Source organism: Arachis hypogaea, chromosome 4, assembly GCF_003086295.3.
Source record: "Arachis hypogaea cultivar Tifrunner chromosome 4, arahy.Tifrunner.gnm2.J5K5, whole genome shotgun sequence".
Taxonomy (NCBI): domain Eukaryota; kingdom Viridiplantae; phylum Streptophyta; class Magnoliopsida; order Fabales; family Fabaceae; genus Arachis; species Arachis hypogaea.
This window is the reverse complement of record NC_092039.1, coordinates 95,276,606-95,298,295: the sequence shown is the minus strand read 5'-3', so window position 1 is coordinate 95,298,295 and position 21,690 is coordinate 95,276,606. Positions and strand designations below refer to the sequence as shown.

The 21,690-nt window shown below is 35.6% G+C and overlaps 1 protein-coding gene and 2 non-coding genes across 3 annotated transcripts; all 3 read left to right on the top strand.

Moving 5' to 3' along the window:
• The first annotated feature begins 903 nt into the window (after positions 1-903).
• Positions 904-1,011, top strand: LOC112799019 (small nucleolar RNA R71). The gene has a single exon (XR_003200609.1). It is a non-coding gene; the product is annotated as a small nucleolar RNA R71 (small nucleolar RNA).
• Positions 1,012-5,020: 4,009 nt separating this feature from the next.
• LOC114927572 (uncharacterized) lies at positions 5,021-5,578 on the top strand. Its single transcript, XM_029297604.1, has one exon. It carries the CDS (start codon positions 5,021-5,023, stop codon positions 5,576-5,578), a length of 558 nt encoding a protein of 185 aa, XP_029153437.1.
• Positions 5,579-20,471: 14,893 nt separating this feature from the next.
• On the top strand, positions 20,472-20,579 carry LOC112799404 (small nucleolar RNA R71). Its single transcript, XR_003200985.1, has one exon. It is a non-coding gene; the product is annotated as a small nucleolar RNA R71 (small nucleolar RNA).
• The last annotated feature ends 1,111 nt before the right edge of the window (positions 20,580-21,690 follow it).

The window sequence follows — 21,690 nt, the reverse complement described above, 5'->3', positions numbered from 1 at the left end:
GTCCAATGGAATCTCTATGGTCTCATTTTGAGCCTCAGATTCCCATGGTTCCTCATTAGGGAACTCATTGGAGGCCAGTGGACGCCCAGTGAGGCCTTCCTCAGTGGCGTTCACTGCCTCTTCTTCCTCCCAAAATTCGGCCATGTTGATGGCCTTGCACTCTCCTTTTGGACTTTCTTCTGTATTGCTTGGGAGAGTACTTGGAGGGAGTTCAGTAATTTTCTTGCTCAGCTGACCCACTTGTCCTTCCAAATTTCTAATGGAAGACCTTGTTTCAGTCATGAAACTTTGAGTGGTCTTGATTAGATCAGAGACCATGGTTGCTAAATCAGAAGTATTCTGCTTAGAACTCTCTGTCTGTTGCTGAGAAGATGATGGAAAAGGCTTGCTGTTGCTAAACCTGTTTCTTCCACCATTATTATTATTGAAACCTTGTTGAGGTCTCTGTTGATCCTTCCATGAAAGATTTGGATGATTCCTCCATGAAGGATTATAGGTGTTTCCATAGGGTTCTCCCATGTAATTCACCTCTTCTATTGAAGGGTTCTCAGGATCATAAGCTTCTTCCTTAGATGAAGCTTCCTTAGTACTGCTTGGTGCATTTTGCATTCCAGACAGACTTTGAGAAATCATATTGACTTGTTGAGTCAATATTTTGTTCTGAGCCAATATGGCATTCAGAGTATCAATCTCAAGAACTCCTTTCTTCTGACTAGTCCCATTGTTCACAGGATTTCTTTCAGAAGTGTACATGAATTGGTTATTTGCAACCATTTCAATCAGTTCTTGAGCTTCAGTAGGCGTCTTCTTCAGATGAAGAGATCCTCCAGAAGAGCTATCCAAAGACATCTTGGACAGTTCAGAGAGACCATCATAGAAAATACCTATGATGCTCCATTCAGAAAGCATATCAGTGGGACACTTTCTGATCAATTGTTTGTATCTTTCCCAAGCTTCATAGAGGGATTCTCCTTCCTTCTGTCTGAAGGTTTGGACTTCCACTCTAAGCTTACTCAATTTTTGAGGTGGAAAGAACTTTGCCAAGAAGGCATTGACTAGCTTTTCCCAAGAGTCCAGGCTTTCTTTAGGTTGAGAGTCCAACCATGTTCTAGCTCTGTCTCTTACAGCAAAAGGGAATAGCATAAGTCTGTAGACCTCAGGGTCAACCCCATTAGTCTTGACAGTGTCACAGATTTGCAAGAACTCAGCTAAAAACTGATGAGGATCTTCCAGTGGAAGTCCATGGAACTTGCAATTCTGTTGCATTAGAGAAACTAATTGAGGCTTAAGCTCAAAGTTGTTTGCTCCAATGGCAGGGATAGAGATGCTTCTCCCATAGAAATCGGGAGTAGGTGCAGTAAAGTCACCAAGCACCTTCCTTGCATTGTTGGCATTGTTGTTGTTTTCGGCTGCCATTTGTTCTTCCTCCTTGAAGAGTTCGTTCAGGTGCTCTAAAGAGAGTTGTGCTTTGGCTTCTCTTAGCTTTCTCTTCAAGGTCCTTTCAGGTTCAGGATCAGCCTCAACAAGAATGCCTTTGTCTTTGCTCCTGCTCATAAGAAAGATAAGGGAACAAGAAAATGTGGAATCCTCTATGTCACAGTATAGAGATCCCTTTAGGTGTCAGAGGAGAAGAAGAGTAGAAGACAGGAATGGAAAATTCGAACTTAACAAAGAAGATGGAGTTCGAATTTTGCATTAAGGGATAGTGTTAGTCCATAAATAGAAGGATGTGAGAAGGAGGGAAGTAATTTTCGAAAATTAAGTGAAAAATTTTGAAAACATCTTTGAGAAACATTACTTAATTTTCGAAAATGAAAATGGAAAAGAAATCAAGTGATTTTTGAAAAAGATTTTGAAATTAGAAATCAAAAGGATTTGATTGAAAACTATTTTGAAAAAGATGTGGTTAAGAAGATATGATTGATTTAAAAAAATGTGATTAAGAAGATATGATTTGAAAAACATTTTAAAAAGATTTGGTTTGAAAATTAGAAACTTGACTAACAAGAAAAGATATGATTCAAACATTAAACCTTTCTCAACAGAAAAGGTAGCATACTTGAAATGTTGAATCAAATCATTAATTGATAGTAAGTATCTTTAAAAATGGAAAGAAATTGGTTTTGAAAAAGATTTGATTGAAAAATTGATTTGAAAAAGATTTGATTTTGAAAAGATTTTGAAAACTTAGAAAAAATTTGATTTGAAAACAAAATCTTCCCTTCTAGCCATCCTGGCGTTAAACGCCCAGAATGGTATCCATTCTGGCGTTTAACGCCCAAAATGCTACCCTTTTGGGCGTTAAACGCCCAACCAGGTACCCTGGCTGGCGTTTAAACGCCAGTCTGTCCTTCTTCACTGGGCGTTTTGAACGCCCAGCTTTTTCTGTGCAATTCCTCTGCTGTATGTTCTGAATCTTCAATTCTCTGTATTATTGACTTGAAAAGACACAAATTAAAAATATTTTTGGATTTTTAATAATAAGGACAGACCAAAATGCAACAAGAATCAGATAACAATGCATGCAAGACATCAAACTTAGCAGTTTGTATACTACTGACACTAACAAAATGAAAATGCATATGAGACACACAAAACACTCAAGTCAATAGAATTTCAAAGATCAGAGCAAGTAAATCATCAAGAACATCTTGAAGATCACTAAGACATATGAATGCATGCAATTGACACCAAACTTAGGATGAGACTAGTGTCTCAATAAGAAACAACAATATTTTTGGTTTTTATGATTTTGTAAAATTTTTTTGTGTTTTTCGAAAATTAAGTGGAAAAAGGTATCAAAATTCTTAATGAGAATTCCAGGAATCAGTGCAATGCTAGTCTAAGACTCCGGTCCAGGAATTAGACATGGCTTCACAGCCAGCCAAGCTCTCAAAGAAAGCTTCGGTCCAAAACACTAGACATGGCCAGAGGCCAGCCAAGCCTTAGCAGATCACTGCTCCAAAAGCAAGATTGATAAGAAATTAACAAGCTCTTGTGGTGATAAGTTGAAACCTCGGTCCAATGAGATTAGACATGGCTTCTCAGCCAGCCAGATTTCAACAAATCATCATGAAACTCTAGAATTCATCTTCAAGAATTTCGAAAAAAAATAAATACCTAATCTAAGCAACAAGATGAACCGTCAGTTGTCCAAACTAGAACAATCCCGGGCAATAACACCAAAAACTTGATGTTGTTGCCGGATCTTGGCACTGATGTTACCAAAAGCTTGCTCAAAACTAGAACAATCCCCGGCAACGGCGCCAAAAACTTGGTGCGCGAAATTGTGAACAATACTTTTTCACAACTCTCATAATCCCCGGTAATGGCTCCAAAAACGTGGTAGCTCAATACCATGGCATTACACAACTTCGCACAACTAACCAGCAAGTGCACTGGGTCGTCCAAGTAATAAACCTTACGCGAGTAAGGGTCGATCCCACGGAGATTGTTAGTATTGAAGCAAGCTATGGTCATCTTGTAAATCTTAGTCAGGCAAACTCAAATGTATATGGTGATGAACGAAAACAACATAAAGGTAAAGATAGAGATACTTATGTAATTCATTGGTAGGAACTTCAGATAAGCGCATGAAGATGCCTTCCCTTCCGTCTCTCTGCTTTCCTACTGTCTTCATCCAATCCTTCTTACTCCTTTCCATGGCAAGCTTAAGCAAGGGTTTCACCGTTGTCAGTGGCTACCTCCCATCCTCTCAGTGAAAGCGATTTCATATGCTCTGTCACAGCATAGCGGAATTCATCTGTCGGTTCTCAATCAGGCCGGAATAGAATCCAGTGATTCTTTTGCGTCTGTCACTAACGCCCCGCCCTCAGGAGTTTGAAGCACGTCACAGTCATTCAGTCATTGAATCCTACTCAGAATACCACAGACAAGGTTAGACCTTCCGGATTCTCTTGAATGCCGCCATCAGTTCTCGCCTATACCACGAAGACTCTGATCTCACGGAATGGTTGGCTCGTTTGTCAGACGAGCACTCGGTTGTTAGGCGATCAACCATGCATCGTGCAATCAGGAATCCAAGAGATATTCACTAGGGCCTTGATCGCTTGTAGAACAAGAGTGGTTGTCAGTCACCTTGTTCATGGGTGAGAATGATGATGAGTGTCACGGATCATCACATTCATCAAGTTGAAGAACAAGTGATATCTTGGACAAAGAACAAGCGGAATTGAATGGAAGAACAATAGTAATTGCATTAATACTCGAGGTACAGCAGAGCTCCACACCTTAATCTATGGTGTGTAGAAACTCCACCGTTGAAAATACATAAGCATGAGGTCTAGGCATGGCCGAATGGCCAGCCTCCCAATGATCTAAGATAGCATACAAAATGAAGATAGCTACCAAAGTCCTCTCTTAATACAATAGTAAAAGGTCCTACTTATAAGAACTAGTAGCCTAAGGTGTACAGAAATGAGTAAATGACATAAAAATCCTCTTCCGGGCCCACTTGGTGTGTGCTTGGGCTGAGCAATGAAGCAATTTTTGTGCAGAGACTCCTCTTGGAGTTAAACGCCAGCTTTAGTGCCAGTTTGGGCGTTTAACTCCCATTTGGGTGCCAGTTCCAGCGTTTAACGCTGGGATTTCTTGAGGTGACTTTGAACGCCGGTTTGGGCCATCAAATCTTGGGCAAAGTATGGACTATCATATATTGCTGGAAAGCCCAGGATGTCTACTTTCCAACGCCGTTGAGAGCGCGCCAATTGGGCTTCTGTAGCTCCAGAAAATCCACTTCGAGTGCAGGGAGGTCAGAATCCAACAGCATCTGCAGTCCTTTTTGGTCTCCGAATCAGCTTTTTGCTCAGGTCCCTCAATTTCAGCCAGAAAATACCTGAAATCACAGAAAAACACACAAACTCATAGTAAAGTCCAGAAAAGTGAATTTTAACTAAAAACTAATAAAAATATACTAAAAACTAACTAGATCATAACAAAAACATACTAAAAACAATGCCAAAAAGTATACAAATTATCCGCTCATCAGTTATCCCAGGACATGTTGGATTGGGCTCTTCGTTTTAGGAAGGATTTATGGCTTTATCATTATGATGAAAGTCGGCAGTATGGTCACATGACGACGAAACTTTTAGAATGTATAAATGCGATGCTAAAGGAAACAAGGAACCTTCTTATAGCAGCCATTGTTAGGACAACTTATGAGAGGTTACGACATCTATTTGTGCGCAAAGGTCGCAAAGCGCATGCTCAACTACAGGGTGGACAAATATTCTCACAACAGCTGTTGACAGCTATAGAGAAGAATAAGGAGAGCCTGCCGATGATGCGAGTCACCCACTGTGATCGTAGGGCATTCGTATTCAGTACAGAGGAGGTGGAGCCCATGGAGGGATGGTGCCAATCTTTATATCGCGTTTGTCTTAATGCGTGTATATGCGACTGTGGATTATTCCAGTATTTGCATTACCCTTGTCGTTATGCACTTGCGGCATGGGCAACTGCAAGCATCGAATCAGGGCACCTAGTTGACCCCTTGTATAAGATGGCTTCTGTATTCAAGGTTTATGAGATGAAGTTTCTGCCAATACCAGACTAAAAGATGTGGCCTACATGGTATGGTGCACGATTGAAGCCCAGCCCTGCCATGCAACAGAAGGCAACGGGAGACCAGTCTCTACTCGGTTGCAGAATGAGATGGATGTCGTAGAGCGTACTGAGAAGAGATGTGGTCTCTGTTGAGGAGAGGGGCACACTAGACAAGGATGTCCCAACACTCTACAATTGGATCCGTGATGAGCTACTATTTTTGGTTTAGGTTTCGATGTGCTTGCTCTAAGTTGGTCTAGTGAATGTATGTTTTATGTTTTATATATTGCGGAATATATGTTTTGGTATGTTTTATATATGTGAAATTTGTTTTCTTTTGTCATCTTGCTTTTGTATCAAGTGTTCGTATTAACATAAAATATCCGAAGTACTTAAAAAGCATAACATTACATGGTAACACTACATAATATTTAATGATACAAAAAATCCTGACTTCTCACAAATTAGTAACATGTCCTACCAATAATATAAGCACATAATCTATAGTGATACATAAAAGAATTACAAGGTAATACCACATAAACTATGACCATACTACTCACGACGGCTGCCAGGATGGTCCAAGTGGTGTCCCATCCTACTTCCAAGGGAACATGTCATGCTGGTCAAGGACGAACAGTTGGGTGGCTCGCAGTGGGAGGAATCCGCTGTGCTGGAAGTGGTGGTGGCACTGCTCCAAGCATGTGTGGTGGAGGTGGAAGCGGTACTGATCCAATCATGGGTGGATGTGGTGGTGGTGGTGGTGGTGGAGTCTGGTAATACGATGACGGTGCTGACCCATACTGATGTGATGGTGGTGGTGGAGTGTATTGATGCGATGATGGCATCTGATCACATGTCGGATGAGTTTATCTCCAGCCCAAACCATGGTCAGTGCGTGTGCTGCTGAACCCCTGGATCTGTCGATGAGCTAGGTAGGTTGGTATGGTCTTTCCAAGTCCGATAATGCTCAATGTACTGATCCATCACATCCTCAGATGCACCCACAATCTGGAACATGTCATTGAAGTTTATCTCAACACTTGAGTGAATGTCAAACTCGGTCTGATCCTAGGAAACTCCATCATCTTGGTGATGAGCAGTGATGGAGCTACCTAGGATGAGAGTCCTGGCCATGTCCGCCTCATGCCCAAAAAAGAATCCCTGGGAAGGAATATCTGCATGTGTAGCTTCCGTATGATCCTCCGGTATATCCTCCTACCATGCATACTCAGCCTCCTTGTCTGACAGCTTGATCATCTTTGTCAGCCTGCTGATCATCTCCCTCAGCCCGCCTGACGCGCTGATGCTTGTTGTCACCATATGAGGTACTCCTATGTCAGATGAGGATCAGGGTGGCCATCGATGGTCACCAAGTGCTGTAGCTGGTAACGTCCCTTAAACAAGTCGTACCAGTCACGGTGCACGTCAGGCGACCAGGCATCATCTCCCCTCGTTGTCTTGAACAGAAACTTATCGATGTTCACCGGATCTGCTGGCCTGTGCTACTGCTCCCCGAGCGGCCTCTTCACTCTATCAACATGATGAAACTCTACAAAGTGAAAGTAGACGAGGGGGACAATAACCCTTCAAGTATAAATCTCTCCGTCATTACTAAGCCAGTCATACGCAATCTGATGTAACTGGTGATCCTCATATGGTGTCCATCAAAACAAGACAAATCGCATTAAAGTACAATATTCAGGAACGAATCACCAATGCATAAATAAAGTCAAAAACAAAACATGTCGTACCTGATCAAAGGTGAAGCCATCGATACAACAACATAAAGTCTGGATTATGCCATCGTGATGATCCCTACTTTGTTGTCCTAGTCCTACCAACCTATACACAATAAAAAATTAACAACAGAAATTAGTTATCTAAAATAATTAACTCGTATCCACTTTGTATAAGTTGTTAAGTTAAAATTTTAACAATAAGTACATACCTAGTTGCAAGCGGGAACCTAATGATGTCATATCCCGGCAGACAAAATTACGGGAACCTATGGTAGATCTAGGAAGCAACAAGCGGCATGCACCCCATAATGTCAGTCACATGATGCCTAGCAGCGGCGTAGAGTGAGTGGTAAGTGTGTGCCAGTAGTGTAGACACCAAAGGCAACTAGCTGCAACGATGAAAATCCACCAGTAACGGCAGCCATCTCAAAGGAACAAGTGTAGAAAATTTGTTCGTGAAAAGAAACCCTGAATTTAGTATCATCAAGTAGCACCTGGCATACTTACAGAGTGTATCCAAATCTACCGCAGCCGAAATGTGTGAAACCCTTTCCTCAGCCAGGTCATCCTTAAACCGAAAACCTGCTTCCCTCCCTCTAGCTGTGGTGGTGGCCAGACGCCAAATAAATTCTCAACCCATTCCTATAGGGGTGTCCATGGTATTGTTGAAAGTCTCTAGTATAATCCCTAATTGGCTCACCATCAGTGTGTAGACCAAGATGGTAGGTAACATCTTAAAGTATAATGATGACCTCACCAAATAGAAGGTGGAAGTTGTGGGTACGGTCTTAGGCCTTTATCGCTTGACAAATGCAGAGATCAAGAAATTGTCAAATATAAAATTTCTCAACTCTACTGCATGTACATATCCCACCTCCCTGATATAAGGCAATAGGCAGTCTAGCGGGGGAGACCCAAGGTCACATGATGTGGCAACAATAACCAAGATCTCTGCAATAGTCATAATATTTACTCTCGCAAATTAATCTCGTCTGAACCATTAATTATGTTTAATAATTATTAAATAGAGTAAAGTATTGTTTTTGTCCCCAACGTTTGGGGTAAATCCTATTTATGTCCCTAACGTTTAAATCGTCCTATTTGTATCCCTAACGTTTGTAAAAGTGATTCAATGTTTTCCTGCCATCAATTACACATTATGAACGCCTTAGTTTGAGTTTTAAAAATCTCTTCTTGATGTTAGAATACAAATGTCTAAGATAAAATCGATGATCCATTCTGAAAAATAGCTCATCAAAAATTGAAACTAATTCCTGCAACGTTTACATAATTCACTTTTCTAGGGATATAATTGAATCTAAACACAAATAGTGGGTATAATATTAAAATTGAACACATCCAAGTGAGACCTAATTGAGAATGAATACATCCAAGTGAGAATAATTTAAAAATATGATCTGATTTGTTAGTATAATCGATAGTAGGATAACATGGAATCACTTTTATAAACGTTAGGGATACAAATAGAATGATTTAAACGTTAGGGACACAAATAGGACTTACCACAAACGTTGGGGATAAAAACGATACTTTACTCTTATTAAATATTATAAACCTAGTAGATAAATACCATTAATAAAAATATTATATTCCATACAAATATAATTTTCATTGCTAATATTCACAATATTAAATAAAAAAGGACAATCTAACAAGATTTAAAAAATAATTCATTTATGTGTGCACTATTCTAAACTTATTGGTAATATTCTAAATGACTTCAATTCAACGGTAAGTTTTAGCAAAAAAATCTCATCGAGCAAATATTTTATTTAAATAATATATTTATTTGAATAATATATATTAATTTATGTTTAGATATTTTATTTATTTAATTTAGGTTAAATATAATTATAAAAATATTAAAACATACTATACCTACTTAAGTTAATATAGAATTTCTAACTTATCCTACTCAAATTACCTAACACATTAACTAAATTAATAAAGTCTAAACTCCTAAACTAATTATTTACTGAAAATAAAAGAAGAAGAAAAAAAACTAACCTCAAAATCCAAAGCTCAAGCTATGCGCCAAGTCACATTTTGTCTGTTGATGTCTCCATGATGAATATATTGTTGGGGGCCATTTGTACTTCAGTATCCGAGATATGATTATTTTCTAATTCTCCCCTAATTCCGCTAGGTAGACAACGAAAATTGTGGACAACGTGAACAATGAACTGTAATCTTAGCCCACTGAAGGTAAAAAAAAAACCCAAATTACCTAACAAAAAAATCTATTCTACATTCAAAAACTTTAACCATCCACTACATTCCCCCTTACCGCCCCACCAGCTTCTCTTCCAACCCATCTTTTGCCCGTCGCTGTTTCACCCTACCATCCCCCCTCACCAGCGTTGATCTCTCCCTCACTTGACACCATCATTGTTGCTGAGCCTCTTTTTTCTATCGCTGCTTCGCTTACCAGCCACCCTTACTAGCATTACACTCTCCATCACCAGACAACCTTATTGCTGCACTCCTTCTTCTCGCTGTTGCTGCTTCACATACCAGCCACCATCACCAGTGTTGCACTCTCCCTCACCGGACACCCTCGTTGCCACACTCCTTTTTCTTGCCATCGCTGCTTCACATACTAGCAACCGTCATCGGTGTCAGTACACCACCATTACCGACAACTTTATTAACGTCATTGACACAGTAACATACAGATTCTTCAGCAACATCATTTGACTTTAATAGGTTAGTTTGATAGATAGGGTTTTATTTTTTAAATGGATGTGTATGCAATGGTTGAGTTAATAGATTTTTTTCTTCATGTAGTTTTATATATTTGAATAATTTGAATTTTTGGAATGAAAATAACTAAACATCCATGTAAGAATGAAAATAATCATCCGCGTACCTAATGAATTGAACATCCGGCATATTTTAATTGTATCAACTTAAATCTAATTCAATCAACTAAATATTCACTTAAGAATGAAAATAACTGTCCACATACTTAATAAAATGAACATCCAGCATATTATGGGTAGATCACAACTTCTAACATGCACATTAAATTTCTCATTCATTAAATCCAAAAAGATGAATTTTTATTGAAAAATGTAATTTTATAATGGTTTCAGAATTGTTTTACCATTGAAGGGTCAAATAATGCATGTTGCTTCTCATTTCAGAAGAAATTCCTTTTGATTAAAGAATTCCTCACCTAAATATGCTATGCAATTATTTTGTTTGATCTTTATAAATTTTTCACATGTAAAACTATCAGTATTTCCCTGTTCTAAATAAATACAAGCATGTTCTATTGTGCTTTTACTCAAATAGCTACATGTTATCTTACTATTGTTATTTTCCTGGTGAAGTTGGATATTTTGAACACATTCAAGCTATGGATCTTTTCTCTGAGCTTGCTTATCCTCTATATGTTGTTGCTTCTATAGATTGGTATGTTTAAGTTGTCATGTTACTCAAATTATGTTTGCACTTCCTTACTAACTTGTTGTATTAATTTTTATCTATTTGGTGTATGATTTATGGATCATCAAATGTGTTCTTTGGTTATTAACATTAAAGAGCTTGTTGTTAAGAGAGGTGAGGAACTATTAAAGAAGAAGGCCAGTGGTGCTAATTTAGATGATTTAAATCTGATTGATAAACCGCTATTTTACGATTTATTTTATACTGAATTGAATGGATTTTATCCATTATTCTCACACTTATTCATAGAATTTGCATGTTTTATATTTTTCTTCCTAATTTTGTGCTATGATTGAAAACATACTTCTTTGGCCTTAAATTTGCTAATTTTAATCCTCTCTTGTTACCATTTGATGTCGTGATATGTTTGTTAAGTGTTATCAGGGTTTATAGGGTAGGAATGACTTAGAGGATGGAAAAAAAGCATGCAAAAGTGGAACGAACACAAGAAATTGAAGGAATTGCTAAGTTATCAATCCTGACCTCTTCGTAATAAATTGATCATAACTTGAGCTACAAAAGTCCGAATGAGGCGATTCCAATTGCGTTGGAAAGCTAACATCTGGAGCTTCAAAATGATATGCAATTTGACATAGTTGCTTTGCAGTTAAGTGATGTGTACGTGTCGCCCATGCGCACGTATCGCAGAATCAACGTGACCAATACAAGAGGCAAGTGAGGCGTACACATGGATGACGCGTACACGTTACCAGGAATTGTTCAGCGAGGCGTATGCGTGACTGAGAGGTACGCGTGGCTGACGTGTATGCGTTACCGAGCGTCACGCGCTACACTTAACAGAACTCGCTGGGGGCGATTTTTGGGCTGCTTTTGACCCAGTTTCAGGCCCGAAATTACTGATTAGGGGTTGCAGAGTAGAGTTGGAAAGGGGAAATGAATCATTCTCACTTTCATTAAGACAATTTTAGGTTTTAGATGTAATTTCTAGAGAGAGAAAGAGAGAGGTTCTTTCTAGGTTTAGGGTTTCTCCTTCCAATTTCTCTTTAGGTTCAGGTTTAATCTTCCTTTAATTTAGTTTTCTCTTACTTTTATTTGTTCTAATACTTTAGTTATTTACTTCTCTCATTGATTCCTTTATTTTGCTTTCTTAGTTTATGAGTTCATGTGTTACTCTCAATTTTCATTAATGCAATTTATGTTTTACATTTCTTATTGTTCAATTGCTTTGTTATTGTCATTTCTTTGCTTTGGTTAGTTTTAGATTTTGCTATGTCTTGTTAGTTTCTATGTTATGCCTTCCAAGTGTTTAATAAAATGCTTGGTTGTATTTTAAATTAGATTTTTATGTTCTTAACTTGGATTGATCAGTTAGAGACTCTTGAGTTATCAAAATTCTTTTGTTGATTCGTGATTGAAAATTGCTAGTTGGCTTAGACTTCACTAAATCTAGTCTTTGATTAGAACTTGTGAACTTAAGTTGATTTTGCTCACTTGACTTTCCTTCATTGTTAGAGGTTAACTAAGTGAAAGCAAAAGGCAATTACCATCACAATTGATGATGATAACGAGGATAGGAATTCCAATTCTCAATCCTTGTTAAGACTTTTCTTAGTTATTAGTTTATTTTCTTGTTATTTACATTCCTTGCTTATTAAACTCAAAAACCAAAAAGATACAATCTCATAACCAATAATAAACATACTTCCCTGTAATTATTTGAGAGACGACCCAAGGTTTAAATACTTCGGTTGATTTTATTGGGTTTGCTTAAGTGACAAACAAATTAAACATTGATTGAGGTTTAATTGTCGGTTTAGAACTATACTTACAATGCACTTATTTTTGTGAAATTCTTTACCGACGATTTACCCACATCACTGATCAATAGACTATTTTTGCTATTCAATGGTATGGTTTGTAAACTTTAGTCTACACATAAGAAAATTTATTTCTGTCAAAATATTGATTTGAAATATTTTAATTTTTTTTATGTTTGTTCTTGATTTTATGTATATATGTAAAAGATAGCCATATTATAAAAACTTAGTAAACCTCTTTGTATGCATTATTATATTGCAACAAATTTATGTCTTTTTTAGTTTTTCCTTTAGTATTGGTGTATGATTGAGACTACTTACAAGTACTTCTAGAACTGAAAATATTGACTTAAAATCAAGAGTCAGTCTAGTAAATCCTGCTTTAAAGGCAAAATTAATTTTATCTTTTTTTAACTGTTGTTTCTCTAAAACCATTCCTGAATTGTAATGATTACTTTAGACATTCAGTTTCTATTAATAAAATGAGATGGTATTTGTTACCGTATTGAAAGTAACATTATAATTATTGTATGAATTATTTGTTGATATTACTGTTCTCTTTGATTTCATCGAACTATCCTTATATTCAACTAGAATAATTTGAATTTTCCAGTTAAATCATGAACATTATGATAGTTGAACTCATGAATGGAACATCAAAGTGAATGTTGGTTTTATAAATTAGTGAATGTTAATTTTGGTTTGAATAATTTAGTTATAGCACATGTCTTAATAGTTGCCTAATAATTGACAAGGATGTTGAGATCGAATCCAATTAACTAAACATCCACTTAAGAATGAAAATAACCATCCGTATACTTAGTGAATTAAACATCCGGCATATTTTAATTGTATCTACTTAAATCCAATCCAATCAACTAAACATCTACTTAAGAATAAAAATAACCGTCCGCATACCTAATAAAATAAACATTCAGCATGCTATAGGTTGACCACAACTTCTAACATTAGTATTAAATTTCTCATTCATGTAGATAATTTATTTTGTGCATTAAATCCAATCCAATCAACTAAACATCTACTTAAGAATGAAAATACCTGGTTGCATACCTAATAAAATGAATATCCGGCATATTATAAGTTCACCACAACTTCTAATATGTAAAATAATTTTTTTAAAAAATATATTATTATTACTGTTAATCTTTCATCGAAATTGTTATGAACAAATGGTATATATCTAGAAGAGTTTACAAGTTAAGTTTTGTATACATCTAAATACGATTACATCAGAGAAGGTATCCACTTTCAAGGAAAGATCATAACAAATATTAGTCAACTGAAACTCAAAAATTATATTTACATACTCATCCAATAAATGATATAATTAAATTTTCTACAGATAAAAATTTCAGTGTATATATGCGCGAATAACATCATGATTGATGGAAAGAGTCTGCTCATTGTTCATGATTATGAGTAACTCAGAAGAAACATCCCAAAACCTGTGAAAAAAATATTCGATAACTCAAAAAACAAAAATCCAAAAACTTTATAAAAAAATCTATTTACACATAATAAACATTCAGAAAGTCAATTAAATCTTCTAATTTTGCACTCACAATTAAATTCTGAATTTTACACTCTCAAAACTATATTTAGAAGTAAAAATAAACAAAATATGGGTAACAAAAAGAATGAATTAATTTGCATAAAAACATCTCAGCTGATTTTCATAGTTTAGCTTCTTGTAGCTCTCCTATTATCACACACGAAGACAACGAAATCAAATGAATGATTTTAATTGCATTTCTAAATTCAAAAAAATTAATTTATCAAAATAAAGGTCCTAGAGAAATACAAACAGGATACTAAGGGCGAGCAAAATAACTACAATGATATGAAGAAATGCTGAGAGTCCAATTACCAAAACTTAAGCAACCAAATCAATTAAACTCAAAAAATTTCTCAAGCACAAATAAACCTTACATTTTTTTGAAATGCCAATAAATATTATATATACTTGATTAGCCTCAGAGGATGCATGAACTAGTAGAATCCAATGTTGTTGCTGCTTTCTCAAGCACAATTTTGTCAGATGATTTCTTTTTCTATAGGCGCCGTTGGTCCTAAAAAATTACAAATACCTTTTTAAAAACTGAAACAAAAAATTCAATTAGAATCAGAATGTAGCAAATTCAAATAAAACATGCTATTCACACAAAATTCATCAGTTAAAAAAAAACAAAGCAATTTTTTTACCTTCACAACATTTCATTGCCAAATTCTCATTAAAAGATACTATTTACACAAATAACGTTGTAATCCAAAATCAATAATAACAAAACCAACAAAACTACCATTTGATAAAATGGTAATCACTCACTCTCACAAAGAATAACCAGATTCTTTTTTTCAACACACAAATATATAGTAAAATTTCTTTGCACTATGTTGAATAATGTCAGTAGTAAAAGCTCACACATACACACACAAAATAGGCAACGAGAAAAATGAATTAAAAAATGTGAGAAGCACAATGTTATAAGCTAGTAATTTGTATATTATATCATTATATAAAAACAAAACAAATAAGAACTATGAAAATTGTTAGATTGATGATACAAGAATCCAACTACTTGATAGATAATAATTTAGACAGTTTAAATAAATGGAAAAAAAATCCCAGGAACCAGGGCATAAGTGGCGTAACCTGGTTGTGATTTTCGTTGCTTTGTGTAGAGGATGTTCGACATTGAGTCAGCAAGGGACAACGACGGCGCAAGGGGACGAGTCAATGAATGGTAGCGACAACGCGAGGGAGTGGCAGTGATAGGGCGCAGGCGCGACAGCGGCAGTGCGTGAACTAACTTCGTGTGGGCTAGGGTTGTCGGTATTCTCCAGGTAAAACGCAGATTCCGATGTAGGGCGGTGTCGCTGGAACTAGTTGGAAACGGCGACACGACAGAATGGACTCTGGCGGCAGCATCGTTGGGAGTAAGAGGAGAGTTGCGTGCTATGAAACCTAATTTTTACTGCCTTCGAATGTGAAAGGTAAACTAGGATTAGTCTGGGTGAGATAATTATTGTGTATTATTGGATTTTATTGTAGGATTATCTGATTAATTTTTTAGTCTATTATTTACGTTGTTCAGTATAAGCATTATTCTCTTATATTTTCTCTTCTTCTTTCGATATCTAAAATGTAATACGTTGTGCATTTAAATCATTACTTTATATTTTATGTATTTTCGTAATTTTTATATTTATTTAAGTTAAATTAAAAAAATCCTATATTGAGGTCATGGTATTTTTTTGAGGATTATGATATTGTTATTCCAAATTAAAAAAAAAATAGTTTTGTTCATTTTTCTATTATTCCTGTTTAATTACCGTTTTGATCATGACACAACCACCACTATTATATTATTTTTATAACTGATTTATCCTCTCTTATTTATTCTAAGATCAAATATATCATTTTTTTTATATAAAATTGTTATTCTCGGTATCTTGAATCTTTGTTTTAATTAAAAACCAATTTTATATCTAAACCTACCATTTTGTCCCTCGTTGGGATTTCCATTTGAGATTCCTTCCACTGTATACTTTATTTAGTATTTGATATATTTCTTCACACAATAATATTTTTTGGACTTAAAACATGATTATACATCACGCATAATTCTACTTTTCTTGTTGAAATTTTTTCAGAAGCAGCAAGAATCAAATTTTAAACTTGTTTTCTTTGCATAGAATTTCCGAGTATATAATAAAATTATTTATTCCAATAAAAATTTTAAATTATATATAACATCATATGTGTTTCACTTTCTATAATAAACGAATACCCATTTTGTTTTGTTAAAAAAAAAAAGTCACTTATCCAAATTAAAGAAGAATGAAAGGAAATATTAACGTTTTCGCATATGGAGACGGATGATCAAGACATTACATACATCTCATGCTGTCATGCATCAATACTAAATTCTATTACTAATTAATATATAGGCATTAATGCACGAATAAATTGCCAAAATTCTACGTAATTATGAATTAATATTTTTTATCGGAAAAATCTAGGGTGCTTATCAAAAAAAAAAAAGGTATGATATATTGACTTTACGTCTCAGTTAATGAAAATTGGAGGCATATTTATTTTAAAATAAACAACTATAAAAATTAAATTAAAATTTAAAGTTATATCGCGTCCTTTTGCCACTGTAAAATTTTTTTGTTGTGATTGCTGTATCCGTGGCACCATCACGAATAAAAAAGAAATAAATTATTATCTATGAAAATTGTATAAATTTAGTAAAATTAAAAACTATTCAATAAAATTATTTATTAATTCATTTCTATGAATTAAAATATCAATTCTTAAATCTTTTATATTAAAATTTATAGTAATTAATCAAATTATTTAAGTTCAATTATTAAAAAATAAAACAGATTCATATGACATTTGTATAAATAATAATGCTGCAAAATTTATAGAAGATTAATAGCTTAGAGTCAAATATTAATTTTTTATACACATTTTTTTTTGCCATACTTAGATCGTGTAAACGAGATATGTATTAAAAATTTTTGGTCAACTTTATTTATTTAAAATGTAAATAAGATATTTATATATCTATTCAGCTCTCACAATAAATTATTGGATAATTAAAAAATGGTATTTTCGGTTCATTTTAGACCAATTTAAAAAGTAAATTCGATTTATAATTTTATATAACCCATCTAATTCTTATGTTTTGATAATTTATAATAAAAATATTAAATGTTTATTTTTTAATTAATCTTATACTTATTATTATTTTGTCAGACACTAATAGACTTTTTAAAAAAAATATTTCGTTTATATTATTTTATTTATTTTATTTAAAGTATAAACAAGATATGTGTATATATATCTTGTTTTTACTATAAACAGAATAAATAATATTACATAAATTAATAAATATTTATAAAATAATATATTTTAGTAAATAGAATATTTAATTTATTTATTAATTTTTTTTTAGAATTTGTATTATTATGATAGACTATTGTTTAACTAAAAATTTAAAATGCATTAAAAATTAGATTAATATGATAAATTTATTAAAATGATTTAATAAATAATTATTTTTTACTGAAAATTATGTAGATAGATTTAATAGTTCGTTTTTCTTTTTTACTGACTTGATTTGATATTTAAGATTGTACGTGAAGTTGTTGGTACGAGTTGTGAGATGAATCGGAGACTCACCGGTCAAGGCGGTGACGGGACTGGATTTCCAGAGCAGCGGGCGATGGTACCTATGAAAACACTCCGACACCTAAGTTAAAATAGATCTAAGAGGTACAGGTGAGGATTAGGAATGTGTGACGCACCTGGGGGAGTCTTTAGCTGCCTTTATATAGTTTGTGGTCGTTATCTTATCATATCGATTAAGATAAGACAAGGAAAGTATTTGAATGTTGGTTAGGGATTTGAGGTCTTTTGACTAGTTTGGGCTGCAATGGTGGGTTGGATAATCTGGGTTGAAGCTTCTCCGATGGGGGGCCCATGGATCGGGTCTAGAATAGTTGTCCCCTGAGCAACAGAGTGTGCTTGCTTAGTCTCATCACTGGAGGATTTATTTTGCCATATGGCTGTGTTCGTTAGGCTTATCATGGGGAGTATAGTGCCACTCAAGTTTTCCTGGTTGAGGTCAGGAGTTTGTGGGGGCGCTTGGTTGTCCCTTTGCCTGTTCGTTGAGGTTTTGAAGGGAGGAGTTCATCCGTTGCGGTTCCTCATGCGTCATTATGATGTTTTAATGTGAGGAGGGTTTTTGGTTTGTTTTTCATTTTCTTCTTTGCTTCATTTATTTTTGAACCATTTAGGGTTTTTTAGATTTTATTTCTCTTTTTCGTTGTTACTGCAACTGTTCATTTCTCTTTTTCTTTGTATTCTCTTTGCTCGTAACTACCTTTTCTTCTCATATTTTCTTTGCTCGAGTTTTTCATATTTCTTTTCTTGCGTTACTTTCAGCTGGCTTATTGGCACGTTTTGTTAGTGCTGCATTTCTGTTTTTTGTACTTTTTCTCGTCCGCTTTTTTGAAAAATCAAGTTGATGCTCCTTTGTTGCTTTGTATTGTTTTACTTACTTCTGCATCGTTTCTTTTATTTTCTGAGTAAGGGCAGTAGGAAATCAAGGAGGGTGCCACTGTTTAAGCGTAGCTTTTCATGATTGTGGTAATGGTAGATGAATGGGGGAGTGTGCCCTTATTTTTTAGGTATTTTTAGGCACGTTAATGGAATTTGTATGGTTTTCTTGCTCCAAGGAGTGGGCTGACGGTGGTGCCCCCATTAATTTGTAGGTATGATTTGTCGGAGGACTGAGGGCGCTATGAGGATCTCCAGAAGTCAGTGGTGACCTCTAACGTCTAGAGAATGCCTTTTGGGTCACGGAGGAAGATCTCTAGAAGTTGCGCTATGTGGGCGTGATTTGTGGAGGTGGCGAGGCGGAGCGACAATACGAGCTTTTGCTTCCAGGGCGGACAAGAGGGTCTACTATATAAACCCCAAATTCCCCCGGGTCACTGATTAGTTTTGGGTTTATATGTCTATGTTCACGTGGCTGGGGGTGCGACTCCCTTTCCTCTAATTTTTCAGGACCTGCTAAATCGGTGTTCGGTGGCACCGTCTCAGCTTCGTCCAAATAGTTGGGCGGCCATCTGAACTCTTGAATTAGTTTGCGATTATTTGGAACATCTAGTTCGTGTGGAGGTTTTTCTATACTTCTTTCTATGCATCCTTCTGACCAAGGAGAGGAAGCATAAGGAAGGTTATGTGTCTTTTCAAGCCTTGCCGAATGGCAGATTTCTTTCACGGTTTCAGGGAGGAATACTTTAAGGTCTGACCTGCTTGGGGGCATCACCCATTTTGGTTGACTTTCGAGGGAGAGCACCGTTTTTCCATGTATTGGAATTTTTGTGCTGGTGCGTCATACTTGATGTGGGTTTCGTACGAGGGTTTGTCCCCCGAGAACAAGGATGTTGCTGATGTCCTGTTGGAAATTTTCAGGGATAGGCCTTTGAACCCACAGGACATTACGGGAGATCCGGTGGCTTGTCGGACTTATGTTGGTTGGTTTTTTGGAGTTTTTTTTCATTTTATCTTTGCTACCAATTTCGTGACTTAATAAAATTTTCTTCTTCTTTTCAGTTGAGATGGTTGGAGCTTTGACTATGCATACAAGGTTGAAGGCTACCATGATCCAAGATGCCGGGATTGAGGGTGGTAAGGCCTCTCCATCGATGCCTTAGTCACAACCCTAGCCAGATTCCCGGACTATTTCACAGGAGACGATTTTGACTGGGGTAGCCGGCATCAAAGTTGATGAGGAGGTCGTGGTAGTTTAGGCTACCGAGGTGATCAAGAAGAAGAAGAAGGGGGTGGAAGGGGTTTGCTATTGCCAAACCTATTTCTCCCACCATTGTTATTATTGAAGCCTTGTTGAGGCTTCTATTGGTCCTTCCATGAGAAATTTAGATGATTCCTCCATGAAGGATTATAAGTGTTTCTATAGGATTCTCCCATGTAATTCACCTCTTCCATTGCAGGATTCTCAGGGTCATAAGCTTCTCCTTCAGAGGAGGCTTCTTTAGCACTGCCGGATGCAGCTTGCAATCCAGTCAGATTCTGAGAAATCATATTGACTTGCTGAGTCAATATCTTGTTCTGAGCCAATATGGCATTCAAAGTATCAATCTCAAGAACTCCTTTCTTCTGAGTCATCCCATTATTCACTTGATTTCTTTCAGATGTATACATGAACTGGTTATTTGCAACCATCTCAATGAGTTCCTAGGCTTTTGCAAGGATTTTTTGATGAAGAGATCCACCAACAGAATGGTCTAATGACATCTTGGACAATTCAGACAGACTATCATAGAATATACATATGATGCTCCATTCTGGAAGCATGTCAGAAAGACACTTTTTGGTTAATTGCTTGTATCTTTCCCAAGCTTCATAAAGGGATTCACCTTCCTTCTGTTTGAAGGTTTGGACTTCCACTCTAAGCTTGCTCATCTTTTGAGGTGGAAAGAATTTAGTCAAGAAAGCATTGACCAACTTGTCCCAAGAGTTCAGGCTTTCTCTAGGTTGTGAGTCCAACCATGTTCTAGCTTTGTCTCTTACAACAAAGGGGAAAAGCATAAGTCTGTAGACCTCAGGATCAACCCCATTGGTCTTAACAGTATCATAGATTTGCAAGAATTCAGCTAAGAACTGATGAGGATCTTCAGATGGAAGTCCATGAAACTTACAATTCTGCTGCATTAGAGAAACTAATTGAGGCTTAAGCTCAAAGTTGTTTGCTCCAATGGCAGGAATTGAGATGCTTCTTTCATAGAAGTTGGAAGTTGGTGCAGTATAGTCACCAAACATCTTCCTTGCATCTCTTGCATTGTTGCTGGGTTCGGCTGCCATGTCTACTTCTTTTTCGAAATTTTTTGAAAGGTCCTCTCCGGAGTGTTGTGCTTTAGCTTCTCTTAGCTTCTTCTTCAGAGTCCTTTTAGGTTCAGGATCGGCTTTAACAAGAATGTTTTTATCCCTGTTTCTGCTCATATGAAAAAGAAGAGAACAAAAGGGAGTAGTGGAATCCTCTATGTCACAGTATAGAGATTTCTTGATGTGTCAGAGGAAAAAGAGTAGAAGAATGAGAAGAGAGAGGAGGTGAGTTCGAAAATTTTTTTAGATGAGTGGAGGAGGAATGTTAGCAATTAAATAAAATAAATAGACAGAGATGAGAGAGAAAGTTTTTCGAAAATTAAAAACTAAAATAATTAGTTAATAAAAAAGTTTTTTTGAAAAAGTGGTTAGTAATTTTCGAAAATTGGAAGTTGAAAAGTGGTTAGGTGGTTTTGAAAAAGATAAAAAATAGTAATTAGTTAAAAAAGATTTGAAAATAATTTTGAAAAAATAAGAAGTTAGAAAAAAGATTTTGAAATCAAAATTTAAAAAGATATGATTGAAAAATACTTGATTTTAAAAGGATATGATTGAAAAATATTTGCTTTTAAAAAGATATGATTGAAAAGATATGATTGAAAAAGATTTAATTTTTAAAATTGATGACTTGACTAACAAGAAATTAAAAGATATGATTCTAAAATTCAAAGATTGAACGTTTCTT

What these genes read in the sequence shown, in the direction of transcription:
- LOC114927572 (XM_029297604.1), top strand. Translation starts at nt 5,021, where the DNA reads ATGTTGGATTGGGCTCTTCGTTTTAGGAAGGATTTATGGCTTTATCAT.